The sequence below is a fragment of the Idiotropiscis lumnitzeri genome, chromosome 19, assembly GCF_059441095.1.
Source record: "Idiotropiscis lumnitzeri isolate Australia: NSW breed Sydney's pygmy pipehorse chromosome 19, RoL_Ilum_1.0, whole genome shotgun sequence".
Taxonomy (NCBI): domain Eukaryota; kingdom Metazoa; phylum Chordata; class Actinopteri; order Syngnathiformes; family Syngnathidae; genus Idiotropiscis; species Idiotropiscis lumnitzeri.
In genome coordinates this window covers 13653922-13673078 of record NC_142409.1, presented here as the reverse complement: position 1 = coordinate 13673078, position 19157 = coordinate 13653922, and the positions used below count along the sequence as shown (strand labels likewise).

General features: G+C 47.2%; 2 protein-coding genes across 2 annotated transcripts; one reads left to right on the top strand and one right to left on the bottom strand.

Annotated features, from left to right (window-relative positions):
• The first annotated feature begins 100 nt into the window (after window positions 1-100).
• On the top strand, window positions 101-10010 carry pks1 (polyketide synthase 1). Its single transcript, XM_088282527.1, has 6 exons — window positions 101-362; window positions 1264-1417; window positions 1707-1867; window positions 2074-2277; window positions 2435-2616; window positions 3388-10010. The coding sequence occupies exons 1-6, from the start codon at window positions 203-205 to the stop codon at window positions 8815-8817; spliced, it is 6291 nt and encodes a 2096-aa protein (XP_088138653.1). The 5' UTR covers window positions 101-202; the 3' UTR covers window positions 8818-10010.
• Window positions 9834-19028, bottom strand: LOC148318706 (uncharacterized). Its single transcript, XM_088282526.1, has 7 exons — window positions 18941-19028; window positions 18111-18187; window positions 17255-17408; window positions 16977-17137; window positions 16703-16909; window positions 16445-16626; window positions 9834-16096 (listed from the first exon to the last, which is right to left on the bottom strand). The coding sequence occupies exons 2-7, from the start codon at window positions 18166-18168 to the stop codon at window positions 10550-10552; spliced, it is 6309 nt and encodes a 2102-aa protein (XP_088138652.1). The 5' UTR covers window positions 18169-18187; window positions 18941-19028; the 3' UTR covers window positions 9834-10549.
• Between the last annotated feature and the right edge of the window lie 129 nt (window positions 19029-19157).

Genomic DNA, 19157 nt, shown 5'->3' with positions numbered 1-19157 from the left:
TGTAGCGTCAAACCTTTTAAGAGCGACATTTATTTATTGAAGTGCCCCCCCCCCCAATCCCGTCCCGGATTGGTTGCTCAAATAAAGGTCACTCTTAGTCCAACTGACGATGGTTGTTCATTTTGAATTGAAGGTTTCCTCAACTCCAGGTAATTGACTGTCATTGTTGAACCTGCAATTAGTTCCACTGTCACACGAGACAATGTTGCCTTCTCTTTGCTTGCCCCTCCCCTTGAGTGTTTATAAGTGGAAAAAGCGCACTTCTTCTGACATGAACATTGACGCTTCGCATGAAAAAAAGAACCGAATGGATGCAGAAGATGATGTCGCAGTCATTGGGATTGGATGCAATTTCCCCGGAGGTACGTGGACGGTTTTGTTTCCTCCTTTTTGGGCCGTGTTATTGCAAATTATAGGAAACGACTCAAAGGTGGACATTTTTGTCTCATTGTGAATTTTGTACCTTCCGCTCCTAATATGGATCAACTCACACCGTTGACATCAAATTGTGCATTTTGGCTTCAAAATGGCCAATTTTGGCCGACTGAAATTGATTGATATTATTTTTCCTAGCCTAATGGCATGATTGCAAGAAGCAAGACAATCATTGAAAATGATTATGTCCAGCATCGGGTTGTCTGATCTGCACTGTCATAAAAGAAAAGTGGCAACATTTGGATTTTTTACTGACCTTGGTTAGATGGGATGTTAATCTTCAATCCTGTTCCTCGAGGTCCGCAGTCCATCACTGCGTGCAGCGAGACACCTGATCATCTTTGCCGATAATCAGCAAAGACCGCTGCTGCTTGATGACGATCCTGATCATTTGAATCGGGTGTGTTGCGGTCCCGAGCGATGGAGAACTGGCAGGACAGCGGACCTCGAGGAACAGGATTAAAGAGCCCCGTTTTGTTGTGAACTGCGCTCTTTAGATCAAGTTGTGTTGTATTTGGGATTCCAATTGTGAATTGACAATCGCAATTTTCATGAGTGGAAATACCACGCTCTGCATTCCATGGAGTCGAATTACATTTTTGTATAAGCAGAGAAAGCGCCCTTGTTCGCTATCAAAAGTCTGGAGATTTTCTTCCAATGACAAGAATTTACATCAGTTCAAACTTTATCCTGTATTAGTAGGAACAAAAGCATTTTCTTGGGAAAAAAAAAATCAAATTGGGTCGATAACCGGGTATTAAAAGCCAATAAATCTGTACTGCGGGTTGATGTTTTTGTTCTTGCTTTATCTGTTGTCGTGGTTTTTAGGTGAAGGACTGGATAATTTTTGGAGGGTTCTCTCAGCCGGAGAAAACTGTGTTGCGGATATTCCGGCCGAAAGGTTTGACGGGGATTCCTGGTTTGATCCCGATGGCAGCGCACCCGGAAAGACGCAAACCACCAAAGCTGCTCTTATAGATGGGTAAGCAGAATAATTCCCATTGTTCGTTGAGAGAAATCACATGATTCAAATGTTTTGTATGATGTCACTCACCTCAACTTCGCCCACATTGACCCAAAATTCAAACCATCTTTCAACCTGACACGTGGCTTTATATTGTCACCCCTGACTAATGAATTCATATTTCATTTTCCATCTCAAATATATATCTTTTGACATTGCTGTTTATTATTTACATTTGCTCTTGATTGTCCACCAGATTTTGCAGAGTGCTGTCGATGATGTCAAATGATGTCGGTGTCCGTTTCAGGTTTAACGAGTTTGACCCCAATTTTTTTGGCATGGCCGAGGCCGAGGCAGACGTCCTGGACCCTCAGCACAAACTGCTCCTTCAGTGCACCTTCAGGGCCTTGGAGGACGCCGGCATCCCCATGGAGGGCATCAGTGGGAGCACAACTGGAGTTTATATCGGTGACCACACCAAGTCGCTCATGTGACTCACACAGGCGGTAGACAAAAGCGACAAAATAGTTTAATGCTCGTGTGTAACCTGACACGCAACTATTAGTATCCAAACCTCTGCCAACAAAATTGAGTACAACCCAAATGAAAACAGGCCCAATGAAGCATTTTCATTCCCGTGCGTCAATTGAACGACCGACCTGTCTGCGTGGCAGGTCTGATGAACCGAGACTACGAGATGCTGCGAAATAACAGCCCCGCCTCCATCAGTCACTACAACGCCACGGGGACGGCCACGAGCCTGGCGGCCAACAGGATCTCTTTTGTCTTCAATCTGACCGGGCCGTCGTTTGCCGTGGACAGTGCATGCTCCTCCTCCCTGGTCGCGCTGCATGTCGCGTGCCAGGCCATAAGACAAGGTATGCTCGATGGAGAAAAACTCTCTTTTGCAGCCAGTTTGTCAGAGTATTTTTTTTCGACATGAGATATCCCACGTGCTTTTTCACTTCAACTTAATTCAAAGAATCAGTTCTTTTGGAGCGATTGCTCTTGTCCATTTTCCACCTGTGTGACCAGGTGACTGCGAGATGGCACTGTGCGGAGGAGTCAACTGCATTTTGGAGCCTCGAGTGTTTGTGGCCCTCAGCAAGGCCAGGATGATTTCACCTGAAGGCACCAGCAAGCCCTTCTCCGGCCGAGCCGACGGCTACGGCAGAGGCGAGGGCTGCGGCGTCGTTCTTCTCAAGCCGCTCAAAAATGTGAGTTTTGAATACGCTTTCTTTTGCCTTTACTCGTAGATTTGCTTCACTTTTAGCCATTCCAAAATAATAGATGAGCATAAATGTATTAACATTTGAAAAACCTGAGTAAAATACAACAGCGTGAAACAAGACTAGTCAAAGAGCAGACCTGCTTCCTCGTCAAGCTTTTTAATCTTTTAATCAGCTTCTCGTGTCCAGCATTAATCAGACCATGAACACAATTATGAAAATATTCTTACGGAAGATGGAATTCTTCCGTTAGTCATATTTAGGACTTCGACTCTTTTCTGTCCAATGTCTCAGGTCAAAATATTTTCTTTGCGAGCTGTGGATCCTGGTTGGGAGTCGTCACTTTTGCTTTGTCGCCCGCTTATTCATTTTGACCATGAATAAAAGACGCCCCATGCACAGAGTGATGAAAATATTGTCCTTGAAATCCTTTTTGGATGATTGCTCGAGGGATGTACCAAGAATGCTTAAGCCACGAAAGATGAACGGAGGAAAAGGACTCTTGTTGGTTGTTGACAGATCGCGTTTTTCAGAAGAGGTTCTTCTGTTTGAAATCTTAGGGGTGAAGTTTTTTCCTATTTGTGTCTCTGATGGGTGTCAACAGATGTCGTTCACATGGGGGTTGTTGTTCATTGTTGCCAAGTGCGGTTGGAGCAAAATATGTTCAACAACCAAGGAGAGTCCAGTTGCCGCCATTCATCTCTTTCAGATGATCAGAATCTAAATGCCAGACAGGATTTAGCATTGTGTCATTTACAGGCGGTACAAGACTGCAACAAAATCTGGGGCGTCATCGCCAAAACGGCCATCAACCAAGATGGACATTCTGAGTCACCCATCACCAAGCCATCCTTGCATCAACAAGAGAAGCTGCTGCAACAAATCTACTCCAAGTGTGAGCTCGCCCATGTCCAGTACATTGAGGCACATGGAACCGGAACCCCTGTTGGAGATCTGACAGAGGCAACGAGCATCTCAAATGTCGTCTCCAAATCCAGATATGGTGTTGCCGACACTCTGCGCATCGGCTCCGTGAAGGGAAATATCGGACACACAGAATCTGCGGCCGGTGTGGCGGGACTTATCAAAGTGCTCCTCATGATGAAGCACCGGACATTTGTTCCGTCAGTTTTCTACTCCCAAGACTGTTCGAGCATGGACGTTGAGGCCATGAGAATTAGTATTCCAACAAAATCTGAAAGGTGGGGAACCACTGAATCGTGGAAAAGGGTGGCTGGGATCAATAGCTTTGGGTTTGGAGGCACAAATGCACACGTCATTGTAAGAGAGTATAAGCAGACTAAACATCCTGCACGCATCCCAGAAGATGGTCCAAGCCTTTTTGTAGCGTCTGCAGCCTCTGAGAAATCCTTGATTCGATCCCTCACTGATGTCCACAGAAGGCTTCTTGACGCCCAAGCGGCTGACTTGCAGACGTTATCTTACACCTCAACCTGTGGACGGAGCCACATGAAGCACAAATACCGTCGGGCTATTGTCACGTCGTGCCTCGACGATTTACAGCATCAGCTTTCGTCTTCGTTGAAAGCAAACGTAGCGTTGACAAAGTCAAACGTCGAGGTTGTGTTTGTGTTCAGTGGAAACGGCGTTGCCTTCAGAGGCATGTGCAGGCAGCTCTTTAGCGCCATTCCTCTTTTCAAAGACAAGGTGCGAGAGGTGGAGGTTCTCTTTCAAAATAAGAACCCACATATAAGAATCAGTCAGTGGCTTTCTGGAGAATGTGATACAGATGACCTGAGCCAGCCAGATGTTGTCCAGCCTCTGCTTTTTGCTGTTCAGGTCGCTATAGCGACTCTATTGAAGCTCTGGGGCATCCAACCCGACACGGTGCTGGGACACTCGTTAGGTGAGGTCGCTGCCGCTCACTGCGCTGGTCTCTTGTGTCTCGAAGATGCTGTCAAAGTGGTGTACCACCGCAGTGTGCTTCAAAGTCGGGCCACCGTTGGCAAAATGCTTGTGGTGGGGAACATACCTGTCCAAAAGGTGTTGAGAGTCCTTCAAGACTTCTCAAAGAGAGTTTGCGTGGCAGCCTTCAACAGCCCTGAATTTTGCACTTTGTCAGGAGATGAGGATGCTGTAGATGTCCTTCATGACAAACTGAACAAGATGTATGTCGAGGAGAAGATCTTTCTTCATATCTTAGATGTTCCTGCCGCTTACCACAGTCATCTAATGGATTCTATCCTTGAAGACATTCAGAATAGTTTAGGTTGTTTGGCTGTCAACAACTTGGAATGCAAGCTATTTTCCACGGTGACAGGAGACAAGTATGAGTGTGGTAACTTTGAAACTGGTAGCTACTGGGCAAAGAACATCAGGGAACCCGTTCTGTTGGAGCAAACGCTGCGCGCTGTCGCAAGGGATAAGCCGTCGAAGAGAAACATGGTCTTTGTGGAGATTGGTCCTCGCAAGGCTCTTCAAAGACACATCCACGGAACTTTAGGAACGGACGTTATTGTTCTCTCCTCTGTTCAACCGGCAAAAGAATATGAAACCATCTTGTCGACGGTGGGGAAACTATTCGAACTGGGTGTCAACATGCACTGGGAGAAGCTTTACCAAGGTTATAAAACACCACCCTCAGCATTCCCAGTCTATCATTTTGACAACACAAAGAAAGAGATGTACTTTGAGGATGTCAGACAAGGATACGACCTGTCCTCTTCTTCACCACATCTGCTGATATCCCAAATAAGGAGGAACAACAAAGAGTACATCTGCCATCTCACGGCGGCGACCTTGCCGTATCTCTGGGAGCACAAACACAATGGCATTGCCGTTGTGCCCGGCGCCTTCTTCGTAGAGCTGGCTTTGGCATCGGTGGTGGCCCATTTAAAACCCAAGAGGCCCATCTCCTCCATGCGGCTCAGTGTGACGTTCCACAAGCTGCTTATTACCAACAATCACCAATTGAAAGTGAGGCTTGAAGAAACGAATGGTGTCTTTACAATAAACTCCGCTGCTGCCACTCACGCCTCCGGTACCTTCAGGTGCACCGATGGACCGGTTGTATTTGAGGAACCAAGTATTTCCCTGGAAGGAATCTTTAAAAGGTGCAGTTTGATTGTCACAACTAGAGAATTTTACTCCATTCTTTCCAGAGCGGGATTTGATTATGGCTCTGTTTTCAAGCAGCTGGACAATGTGCATTTTGGTGATGAATTTAAAGAGGCTGTGGCAGCAATCCACGTCCCGAAAGAACTCTTGAAGCATCTTCACGACTACTTCATCCATCCTGTGCTGTTGGACTATTTCTTGCAAATGACCGCTGTTGAAGCCATGAGGTGTCTCTCCGTCAAGCAGGGATTCCCCTCGTCTATTGGCAGCATTGTCATTTCAGGACCACCACAACAGGAGATGTTTATTTACATGCGTGTAACTGAAGAGAAGCCAGACTCCCTGAAATTGTGTGGTTGCTTTGCGACCAAAGATGGGAAAGTACTGGTGGAACTTAAAGAGGTAGGGATCGCGTTTTTGGGTGGTGGTTTGCCTGCTCCGCAATCGGTGTTTTTCCATCGTGAAATCCTTCCCATCACAGACAAGCTGAATTGTGACAAGAAGATAAGGGCGTTGGTTTTTGCAGACAAGCTTGGCATTGCTGAAGCACTTGGGCCATACTTGCACCCAGAGTCGTCCTCTGTGGAGGACAGAAATCACTGGACACCAGACCGACTCCAAGATGTTCTTGGCAACAACTTGAGAGATGTTCTCTTCATTTGGGCCGCGGAAGATCTCAGTCACTTGCCAGCTGGTAGAACACTGGAGCGCTCGGTGGCCTGCTGTGAGTCCTTCCGACAGGTTCTTTTAACTTTGAAGGAGAGCCAACATTCTTGCACTGTACGTGTTATAACCTACCGGTCCACAGAGATGATTGTAGACTGTGTGAGTTCTGGTTTTGTGCTGTCAGGTATGATGAGGGCTTGTGCGGCAGAGGTGCCGAGTATCTCTTTCCAGCTCATTGACCTGATGTCTCTAACCAGAATGGACATTGACTCTTTAGTCGGTGTCATTAACTCTTGCAAGGAATTTGAAGTCATTGTTGGTCAAGGACAGGCAGCCACAACAAAGATGACACGTACGCACTTAGTGGACAGAGTATCATTTAAGGGTGACATTCAATCAGTGCGAGATTTTGTTCTGCAGACCAAACACCCTTACAGAGTGGAAGGTTTGTCTGCCACCGCCAATGACGCAAATGACGACATAGTTCCGAATAAATCAGTTGAGGTTCAGTTAACACACATGTGTGTCCATTCATCCGATTACTTCCCTGTGACACTTTCACAGCTGCATTTTGGAAAAACATTGTATTGGAACAATCCCACCGCACACGACCACACACTGCTGGCTCTCGACTTCAGCGGCATCGTGACCGCTGTCGGCAAAGACGTTCGGAGCCTAAGAGTGGGCGACCGTATCGCGACATGTTACCCGTCGGCAACAGCGACAAGGGTCGTCGTTCCGGATTCTGTGTGTTACGACATCAACAAACTTCCATTCCTGGAAGAATGTCCGAGCATGTCCTTCTTCATCTTAGCATGGGAGCTTCTAGAACGTACTCTTCCATCTGTGAAACCACAACAACAGAAAAAAATGGCCATCATCACTCCAGATTTAGCTTCTATATTCACAAAAGTTCTAGCGTTGACAGCAAACAGGGCAGGCTGGAATGTGTCCTGTTTGGCCCATTTTTCAACGCAAGATCCAAGCCCTGATCTATTCCGAGCCTTTGTCTTCCTGCCGCCGTATGGCAACTCTTGGCAAGACTTAAGTGAAGATGACGGCCATGAGCGACATGTTGTGTTTGTGTGCGGCACTCACCAGTCATCCCCAAGCTGGACTAACAGATTCACAAGCGACTTCCTTCACCTGCATGTTCTCCATGTGACTCATGTTCTTCAAAAAGTTTACCTCAAGGCGCAAGGAGGGTCCATCTTCAAGTGGCTCACCGCGCTTGGCTTTGACCGAGCGTCTCTGCCTATTAAAAGGGATACGTTTCAGATCTCAAGCGCAGCAAAAGCTCAGGCGGTCAAGTCGTACTTTGCCATAAAGACAGTGCGCCAAATGCTTTTGGATCAGAGAACGCCGAACTGCCAGTTGTCAGACATTGTGCTTCTGAGCAAACCGAGACAACTCTTTAAAAAACACTCCACTTATATCGTAACCGGAGGCCTTACCGGTTTGGGTTTCGAGACAGTTAAGTTCATTGCTGGCAACGGCGGTGGTTGCGTGGTGACGCTGTCGCGACGCATTCCAACGCACGAAATGCTTTCTGAACTGGATCTCATCCAGAAGCGGTACAACGTCACCATTTTGAACTTCCAGTGTGATGTTTCGGTATTGCAGCAAGTGGCGGATGCCATCGCAACCACGGAAATGAGATTGCGTCGTTGTCCCATCAAAGGCGTTTTTCACAGCGCCGCAGTGCTCCACGACGCGCCCATCGAAATTCTCGATGCGTCCCTCCTGCAAAAGGTTCTCCAGCCCAAAGTGAGTGGCGCCCTGAATCTTCACAGTGCCACGCTTCACGAGAAGCTCGACTTCTTTGTGTGCTACTCGTCCATCTCGTCGCTTCTTGGCAACGAGTCGCAGTCCAACTATGCAGCCGCCAATTCGTTCCTCGACGCCTTTTGTCTTTACCGGAGGAACCTCGGTCTGGCCGCACAGTCCATCAACTGGGGTCCTCTGAACCTCGGCCTGCTGGTCAACAAAAAACATGTCCAAAAACACCTGGAGAGCAAAGGCATGATGCTCATGGACGTGGGGGAGATTCACAAAGTTCTCGCCAAGGTCCTTCTCACCAACAGACCTCAGCAAGTCGCGTGCAAGTTTGACTTCAAAAATACCTCCCTCAGGGAACGACTACCACACTTGGTGGAGGCAGCGCGGAACATTGAGCCGCCCGTTCAGCAATCGTCTCCCCCACTTGAAAGCGTGAGAAGGATCATCGCTGACGTTAGAAACCTCGGTGACGACGACGAGTTGGACGACAACGCCACGTTGGCGGCGCTGGGCGTCGACTCCATGTTGGCCGTCACGCTTCAGAATAAGATTTTTCAAAAGACAAGTGTGAATGTACCATTGGTCAGGATACTGGACCCGAACATGACAGTGGCAACTTTGGGAAGTTTTCTCATCAATAACAATGTCGCGATTCACGAGGACTAAAGATTTTTGTCTCGCAAAGATTTAGAATGAAGTGTAAGCGCCACGTTTCCCGTATTTGCTGCACGAGTCACATTTTTGCGATGTTTTTGTGCTCCTGGCAGCACTTTTGCCATCCTGTTGGTTTGAAACTTTGGCTCTGAATTTGGATTGGAAGAAATAAATGTTTAGCATCATGCATTGACGCCGCTTTAATCTGATCGAAACTCCGGCTATCAGCGCAACACTTTAATTGTACCGTGACGACGACAATCAGAAGTTGACTCCTCTCCTAACCTTTAATGGTAATAAAAAGAGCTTGAACGCTTTTCTGTCCAAACGCGACTGACGCTTAAGTCATTTATTGAGCACGCGAATTGTTTTGTCTTTGATGTGTGAAAAAAACGTCTATGAACATTCCGTTACTCTCTTTGTCTGCATTTAACTGCATTTTGTCTTGTGCTGGGTCCCTCGTCAGAATGTGACGAAATGCAGTCGAATGGCGTCGTTGCTTCAATTAGAACGCAGACACGCAGGTTGATTGTTGAGTGTTTTTATTGAGACGCTGCGTCGTCGGCAACAAACACAACACGGGAATGATGGCGAAAGTGGTGCTCCATCTTGGGCATTGATCACTTTGCATTCCTCGTAGCTCTCGCCGACTATGCAAAGAAAATAGTTCGTTTCCAAGCCCAATCAATCCTCAATGATGACTGTGAGATTTTGGGACTCAAAGTAATCAAGTCATGCACTCTTACGAACGGATTCCACAATCTACAATCTACGGCTGCATCCCCATTTGTTCCAACATTTTGCAATGTTACGATTTTCCGAGTGATCCTTTTTGCGGCTGGTCGATACAAAAATGAAGAATGAGAAAACTTGTGAAAATGATAAGAGTGACACTTGCCAAAGTAAAGCCGTTCATTTCTGAACTTGTCTGTATGAGTCAACAGCAAATAGTTAAATAGTCATTGCGTTTTTTTGTTTTGTTTGGGAAGGTGGAGTTCATGTCATTGAATAAAATAAAACTCATAAAATATATACACTTGTGTTTTTAATTTGAGGAAAAATAGCTTTAAAAAATGCCAAACATGCGCCAATTATACAAGCAACAAATGGATGACAAATAACAACTTAAGAAACCAAATACAGCAAAAGTGAACGCATATTATTCGCATCACAATCTGACAAGAATGATGGCAGAAGTCGCGCTCGGTCGCAGACGTTGGTCATTGCAGCAAACGAGCGTTTGCTAATCAACATGAACCAAACGCTATTTGAAATCAGGCAGGTTGCATGTGCCACACGGTGTTGCGTCACTCCCACCGTAATTTAATAAAGTGTACGTTCCATCCCATTCCATTAGACATACTTAGTTTAATAATCCTCATAAAGCGATAAGAAAGATCACCTTTGGACTGCGAGATTGATGAACAGCTCTTAAAAAAAAAAAAATCAAAGGATATCAGTATTATCTTCATTTCTCCTTGCAACAATGAGATCATCATGTCAACACAAAATAATCATAAACCTTGTTTTCAAATGTCCTCTGCAAAAGCTGCTGAAGAAAATGTTTGCAAAAAAACGACACCAGTCAGAAGACACTTCATACTAAAAGTCATAAATGACTTCCTTTGGTACTTCTACGTGGTACGATGATGTAGTTTTTTTTTTTTTAAGTATAAATGATGTGAGTTATGAGCATGGCCAAGGATGGAATTCTCCTTGTATCGAAGATCTGCAGGGATCTTGCTTAAAATCTGGTCGAGACCGTGCTAGCATTATCGGTTGAAAAAGTGTTTGGCTCGTTAGTTCCGCAGTCGCGGCCCTCATTCAGGATGGCCACCACGGTGGCGAGCGTGGCGTTGGGATCCAAAAGTTTGACGAGGGGCACATTGACGCCTCGGTCCTGATAGATGAGGTTTTGCAACGTCATGGCCTGCATGGAGTCCGTGCCGAGAGAGGAAAGCGGCGTGTCATCTTTCAGTTCGCTCATGTCCACGCCAACCGTTTTGCTAAGCAGCGACACGACATAATCTCTGGCCGGCACCTCTTCTGTGTTTTTGCTTTGAGAATTCGACTCTGTGGACTTTCGGAGGGCTTGCTCCACCAGCGCGGACAGCCGCAGGGTGAGAGCGACGTTTTGCGAGAGGACGTTAAAGCGGATGTTGCGAAAGTGGAAGCGGCAAATGGCCTGTTGTGGTCTGTTGAGCAGCAAGCATTGCTCCAGACTTTTGTGGATCTCGGCCACCGTGAGCACCATCATCCCCTTGGCCTCCAGGAAACGATGGAACATCTCTTTGTTCAACAGGAGGCCCAGGTTCAGTGCTCCCCAGTTGATCGACTGCGCCGGCAGGCCGAGCTTGCGCCTGTAGTGGCAGAACAAGTCCAAGAATGTGTTTGCCGCTGCGTAGTTTGTTTGTGACGCGTTTCCCAGAAAGGCCGATATGGACGAATAACAAACAAAGAAATCCAAGTGGCAGCTCAACGTTGCGTTGTGCAGATTGAGCACACCGTTGACTTTTGGCTTGAGAACATCCTCATAGATGGATCTGTCAAGGGACTCGATCAACGCGTCATGCAAAACCACCGCACTGTGAAACACACCTCTGATTGGATAACCTTTGAACTTGAGCTGGATGTCGCGGACAACCTCGTGCACTTGCTCGCTCACGGCAATGTCACACTGCATGCTGACAACAGTGTTCCCACACTGCTTCTCGATGTTTTGGATCTCCTGCTGCCCTTGTGCTGAGGGCTTGCTCCTGGAGAGCGTGACGACAACCTCGCCACCCTTTTGTGAGATGAACTTTACCGTTTCAAAGCCCAGTCCGGTCAGACCACCTGCCACAATGTACACTGATCTCTTTCGGAAAAGCTGCTTTTTGGAGCACAGAAGTGGAATGTTTGATGTTGCTGCCGTCTGACCTTTTTCCAGGGCCGCAACAGCCAGTTTTTGTGCATGGAAGTAGGATTCTGGCTGCTTTTCTGAGGAAAGGCTTTGGATCTTGTCAGATGTGATCGACTGAAAAGTGAAGCTTGCGAGGCAGAACTTCTTGTTCAGGTTGAGGGACTTAAGCCAGTGATAAACACGTAGCCTTCGAGCACCCAGGGATCCTTTTTGCAAAATGCTCGGAATGTCAATTCTTTGCACATGGACGCTTTCCTTTACACTCTGGAGCTCATCCTGCTCATCCCTCATCAAGTGCTGTGTGTGATATCCTCGAACAAGGACAACATTCTTGACATCACTGAGGTTGCAGAGTTCTTGGATCACAGTTTTGTTGTATGGCGGCAGGACTATGAATGCGTCAATTTGATGGGCGTCTTTAAAAGAGCCGTGCGTCCCAACCATCACGTCACACCCAGACCTTTGAGAGGCAATTGTCAAAACCTTTACCAGGACGGAATCAGGAACAGGAGATACAATGCCAAGATGATGTCTGCCTTTTGGCAAGACCCGACATAGTATTTCCCTGGCCAGCACAAAGAAGGAGACGCAAGGTGTTGTTTGAAGGAAAGGGAGTTGTTTGGTTGTGTAACACACATTCTGTGGAACTCTGATCCTGCTGGCTGCGGCCACGGGGTAGCAGGAAGCCACAGAATCTCCCACTTTCAAATTTCTGACATCCTTTCCCACCTTAGTCACAATTCCACCAAAGTCAAGCATGAGTAGCTTGTGGTTCTGTGAGGAATACTTGTTCCAGTACAACGTCTGGCCAAAGTTCAGATGTGCGGCACTCACAGGGAAGTACTCTGATGAATGGACGCACAACTTTGTGGGCATAATTTCAACGGACGTGTCGCCCATTTGCTCGACGTCGGCATGGACATGAACGGCACTCAAGTGACTCATTTTAAAAGCGTTCGCCGTCTGAAGGATGCACGGTTCCGATGAGTCAGACACAAAAGTGTCTTCGGAAATGTCAGTTGGTTCCGGTGGGGTCCGTGCAATGGAAGGTTTTAAAATTGCCCCATCTCTGACCACCAGTTCTGGGTACTTGCTGCAAGGATAGGCTCGTAGGACCTCGGACAGAGCTGCAATGTCCTTTTCACTGATGGAGCTAATGTCAACCAATTGGAATGACAGCTCGGCTATTTCTGCAGCAAGGGACCTTGTCATGCCTACAATGGCAAAGCCTGGATTGACGTGGTCAACTGTGAACTCGGAGGAACAGTAGGTTACGGCTCGGATGGAATTGCGGAAGTGGATTCGCTTCAGCTCGAGCACTACCTGGCGAAATATTTCACAGCAACTTGCCAGATTCTGCAGGACATTGTCAGGCTTGAACGAGTTTAGTTTTTCTTTGCCCCACAAGAACAAGACCTGATCAAAGTTCTCCTTAATGTCTGTGATTTTGAGGTTTGCCAAGAGGAATGGAAATCCATGGCTCAAGATCTCTTTTGCATGTGTGACTGAAATGTAGTGAGATTGCGAGTCCAAGTGGGGCTGGAGGGCTTTTGCGATCCCTATATGGTCAGCAAAGACTAAGGCCTTCGGAGGTGGATCATTAGTGATGCCCTCGGGGATGACACTAAAGTCATTATGGTAAAAGTACTCCTCAACCACATGAGAGCGACTGCCTAGGTATTTGATCAACACATGCTTAACCTCAAGCAAGGTGCGACCATGTCGATCAGCAAAGCATCCGCAGACCTCAAAATGGTCTGTACCAATATCGGTTGCCCTCAAGTAGACAGTCATCTCCTCTTGTAAGGGTTCCAACACGGTCAGGCTTCCAATCTTGGCAGGAAATCCTGGTCGCCCGGCAAAAATGTGTTCTACTGTGACGGGGAGAAGCTGCATGAGGAAGTCCAGCACAACTGGATGAACATAGTAGTCGTGCAGCTGTGGCCGTAGTGCCTCTGGAACTGTGATCATGGCAAAAGCCTCTTTCAGATCTTCCCCATAGTGTACGTTCGCCTTATTTGTGAAGACCTCGCCATACTGAAAGCCTCCTTGGGCGAGGTAACCGTAAAACTCCTGATAAGTCACCACAGATGTGCATCTTTTGTAGATGCTGTTCAGGTCAATGCGCTGCTCTTCGACTGGTCGCTCTTTCTTTAAGACAACCATGCCTGATGCATATGTGGCTAATGAGGAGAACACGGTGAAACTAGCCGCATTCTCTTTTCGCTCCGACCGCACCTTCATCTCGAGGGGGTTCGGGGTTATGACAAATGGGCTGTGAAAATTGACACTCAGCTGCAGTGAGTTGAGAGGGACCTTTGGTTTGGTGCAGGCCATGAATGCGGCAAAGCCCAACTCGGCATAAAAGGCCCCTGGGATGATGGGTACTTTGTTGTGTCTGTGCTCTTTCAGGTAGAAGGTGGAGTCGGACATCAAATCGCAGCTAAAAGTGTTGCTCTCATTCCCTTTGGCGCAGAGCACAGGGTGTTTACTCTCTGTGGTTTTCTGAGCCCCTTTGATGATGACGTCCCTGTCTGAAGAATCAAACTGGTATCTCGGGAAAGGCAGTGGTGGTGCCTCGTAGCCTGCATAAAAGATGTTCCAGTCTATGTCTACACCAAGCTCAAAGAGCCTGGAAACAACAGACAAGAGTGTCTCGTGGTCTTTGTTTGGCTGCAACGAGGCTATGACAGCAGTGTCGTTTCCTAGAGTTTCCACGATGTTCCTCTGGAGGGCTCGTCTTGGACCTATTTCCACAAAAACTGCGCTTTTCTTTCCCCGACTGGCTGATCTGACTGCCTGCTCGAAAGCGACGGGCTCGCGCACATTTCTAGCCCAATAATCACCTGAGCAAAAATCTCCCGCCTGTGCCTCCTCACCCGTCACGGTTGAGAATAACTGCACGCTATGCTTGTTCTCCGCCAAGGAGCCAATCGCCTCCCTGATTTTGGGCAGAATTGGATCCATCATGTGACTGTGGTAAGCAACGGGGACCTCGAGAACGCGGATGAAGAGGTTCTCGCTGTTGGCTGAGCTGCTCAGCTGTGCCTGAAGACTCTGGATTGCGTCTGCATCCCCCGAGAGGGTGCATGACTGTGGGCTGTTAAATGCAGCGAGACAAATTCTCCCAGAGTATTGCGGTAGTAGAGTCGCGACCTCGGATACGGCCATGTTGCTGATGACCAGCATCTTCCCCCCGGCCACGTCACCCTGCAGAACGCTGCGGAAGTGGATGACTTTGAGGGCGTCCTCTAGGGTGAGAAGGCCCGAGCAGTGCGCCGCCGCTACCTCGCCAACAGAATGTCCCAGCACGGCGTCAGCTCTGACGCCCCAGTGCGCAAGCAAGGTGGCGATCGCCACTTGCAGAGCAAAGAGGAGAGGCTGGACCACGTCGGGAGCATTGTAGTCACTCCGCTCGCTCTCGCTCTCCAGCGTGTCCAGGATGTTGAGCCTGCTCAGCTGCTGGTAGCCTCGGGAAATCTGCTCAATTTTGTCTCTGAAGACTGGCTCAGATTGGAACAAGTGCTTTCCCATTCCGTGGTAAGTGACGCCATTCCCGCAGAAGACAAACACTAACTTTGGATCGTGGAGCGACGGGCTTGTTGTATTTTTGTTCACAGCAGCTTGGAGTTTCTCTTTGAGGTCCGTGATGGATGAAACCACAGAGGCCTGTCTGTATTTGTGTTTGAGGTGGCTCCTCCGACAGGCCGCTGTGTACAAAAGAGGATCAAGATCAATGTTGTTCTCCAGACGTCGAATGGTGTCTTCTAGCGTGAGAGTGAGTGATTTTGGGGAATTTGCCGACATGACAAAATATTTCATCTTCCTGCGATCGTCTTTGTTCATTCCATGCGACTGCTTGTACTGGGTGACAATCGCGTGAGCGTTTGTACCCCCAAAGCCAAAATTGTTGATTCCCGCCATCCGTTCACCGCTTGCTTCCCACCTTTCGACCTCTGTAGGAACTTGCATATTCAGAGCCTCGAAGTCCACACTGGCCGTCTCCTCAGAGAAGAAAACGGAAGGAACAATGGTGCCGTGCTTCATCATGAGGAGCACCTTGATTAGGCCGGCCACTCCCGCGGCAGATTCCGTGTGTCCGATATTGCTCTTGACCGAGCCAATCCGCAGTGTCTCTGTACCTGAAGCTCGGATTTTGGCGATGACATTGGAGAGGCTCGCTGCCTCCGTTGGGTCTCCGACTGGCGTTCCGGTGCCGTGAGCCTCGATGTACTGGACGTTGGCGAGGTCACGGTCAGAGTAGATCGTGCGCAGAAGCTCCTCCTGCTGAGTCATGGAGGGCTTGGTGATTGGCGACACGGAGCGTCCGTCTTGGTTGACAGCGGTTTTGCTGATGAGTCCCCAGACGTGGTCCTGGTCTTGTAAGGCCTGTCGAGGTACCACAAGTATATGAGGAAACTGAAGGCGCCATTGCCAGGATGATTGCATTCATTTCATGTGAAGAATACAGAGAATGTAGCAGAGGGGGTGGGCCTGAGTTTCAAGTCTTAAATTTGATAGCAATTGGGAAGTTACGATGGCAAAAGCAAGTCACTTTGATGTTAAGTCATCGAATGTTGCTCGGTTGCAGGACAGGAGTCACTTTGCAGTCGCTATCTTGCGTTATGATGCCAAGTTTCAAATGTAAATTGCTCAAGTCAAGTTGAAGATCATAAATACAAAGTGAACGTAAATTTGAGTCTTGCCAGTCTTTAAAGCTCTAGAAAATCGCGTTACCTTGCTCAATGGTTTGAGGAGAACCACACCACATCCTTCGCCTCTGCCATAACCGTCGGCCTTGTTTGAGAAAGGCTTGCTGGTCCCGTCCGGGGAAATCATCTTGGCCTTGCTGAGCGCCACAAAGACTCTGGGCTCGATGATGCAATTGACGCCACCGCACACCGCCATGTCGCAGTCCCCTGACGAGACGGCACACACGAGGACCTTTTCGAACCTTTTGTTTTCTTCTCAAGAGCGGATGGCGCATCGGAGCACCTTGTTTGATGGCCTGGCACGCCAGATGGAGCGCCACCAAGGAGGATGAGCAGGCGCAGTCGATGGCCAAGGACGGCCCGGTGAAGTTGAAGATGTACGACACTCGGTTGGCGGCGATACTCATGGCCAAGCCTGCCCCCGTCCAGTGGTTGATGACGCTCGGATGGACGTGCGCCGCGTTGGTTTCGTAGTCTCGGTTCATGAGGCCTGCCAGAAAAAAAGCATTCATCTCTCGTCGTCACGCTAAGCGCTCGGTGCCAAATGTGGTTTTTACCAAAATACACTCCAGTTCTGGTGCCGCTGGCCTTCTCCAAGGGAATGCCGGCATTTTCCAGAGCTCTGTAGACGCACTGAAGGAGCTGCTTCTGTTGGGGGTCCATTTGTTCGACCTCACTGTCGCTGATGCCAAAGAACTTGTGGTCAAATTGGTTGAAACTGCAAACATTGTGGCGGGGGAATGGTCCAAATCTGATCAGTCGTTGCGTGCGTCACCAAGTCATGACTATAAAGCAGCCGTTGTCAAAATGAGAAGCGTTGACATGTTGGACCTACCCGTCAATGAGGGCGGCGTTGGCGGTGCGCGATTTGCCCGCCTTGTTGTCTTCGGGGTCATACCAGGCGGATAAGTCGAAGCGCTCCTTCGGAATCGGCACCGAACAGTTCTGGCCGCTTAGCAGAACCTTCCAAAAGTTTTCTAGACCCTCGCCTGCATGCAAAACACATTCTTACGTGAGAATGACACAACTTTTTCCGATATTTATAGTCACGCAAGTACTCGTTCGAAATGATTCATTTGAACGTGTTAATTGTAATGAATGAAATCAATTTGAAAAAAATGATTTAAGATTTATAATTTGTTTTTTTTAAGGGATGTAACAACATTTTAATCGGCTTGAATATTAATTACAAATGTAAGGATTTTCTAAATAATTAAAATTAAAGAATATTATTTTTTTCATCTTATGACACTCAAGAAAAATTCTTGTGACATAGAATTTAATAAGTGATCAATAAAATTAAATTCATTAGCTGTTGTGAAATGCACGACATTAATAAAGTTGTATATTATGAGAATTTTTCAAATGAAAGTATATCAATTGAATCAAATGATATCGTTTTATATCGCCTACATAAATAGAATTTAATCCTCATTCAATCAAATGGATGAATTTTACGCTTAAGGCATTTATCCAAATTCTTCACGGCATGCGATCATTGTCTTTTAAATACATTTATATTCAATTTCAATTAAAATGTCATCTACATAAGTGGAATCCTTTTTTTTTTTTAGACTTCATATTTTTATTTATATGAAATAATGTACCTTACTTGTTTATTTGAACAATTAACTAATTTCAATGAAATGATTGCATTTGAATTGAAAAGCGTTTGTTTGTGTCTCCGTTACCTCCTGGGAAGTTGCAGCCGATGCCCACCACAGCGATGCCGTCTTCAGCCCGCTCCATCGTCGCCGACCGAGCGCAACTGACGAGCGCAAACAAAATCAAGTTCTTCCTCCACTTTGCGTGCAAGTAACTAGTCCCGTTGGGCCATCCTCACACATCCAAGTGCGCCAGCCTCTTTACGGGCGTCATCAAACATTAACGATGGATCGTATAGACGTGGCCATGGCGACCAAGGAGCACTCGTTTATGAAGCGTCCCAACTGATTAGCGGCCGTTTAATGAGTAAATCAATATGTTATCCAACAATGAGCTGCTGTCATTGAAGCTTATCAAAGATCACCGCCGTCACTTCCTGGAATATTATTCCCAGAGAGGAAGGTTTGTGGGAGACGAGGCTTCGACAACTTTTTGGGGCCACTTTTACATTTTAGTGGGGATTTGGGCTGGGAGGGATTTAGCCGACTTGCCAATCAGAATCACGTTTGTTCGGGTCTGATGGAAGGATTTCAAAATATGAAATTATCCATTCAATTTAATGTGGCACCGTTTGACAACAAACAAACAAAAAATACGTCTTACTATACAACGACCTTGTTGCTTTCCAACGAATGTTTTAGCCACAAAGACGGATTCCTTTCATTATCCGAGCCGCTTGCAGTCGCACGTCCTCAACTGGCAGTAGTTTGAGTTTTCAATGCTCGTCCGGTTGCTGGACTGATAGACAGTCTAGAAATTTGCTTTTGTTTCACTTTTGAGATGACATTTTCTCACTTCGATTCTTTTCCTTTTTTAAACACTAAACCATGACAGCCGGAATTAATGAGCCGCTTACCTCTGGCTTTGCCGTCCCGTTCTTTCGTCGTGAAACAAATGATGTGATGTGCGTTTGGATCACCAGGACTGCATCCGTCCAATTCGATAGATGCACAAGTTTCCCCCTCCCTTTACACTTCAGTTCAAAATGCGCCCAAACCGGACTGGAAGATGAAATGAGCTCACGAGGGAACAATTTCATGCATTGATCTCATCAGTAAATGATTTTATTCATT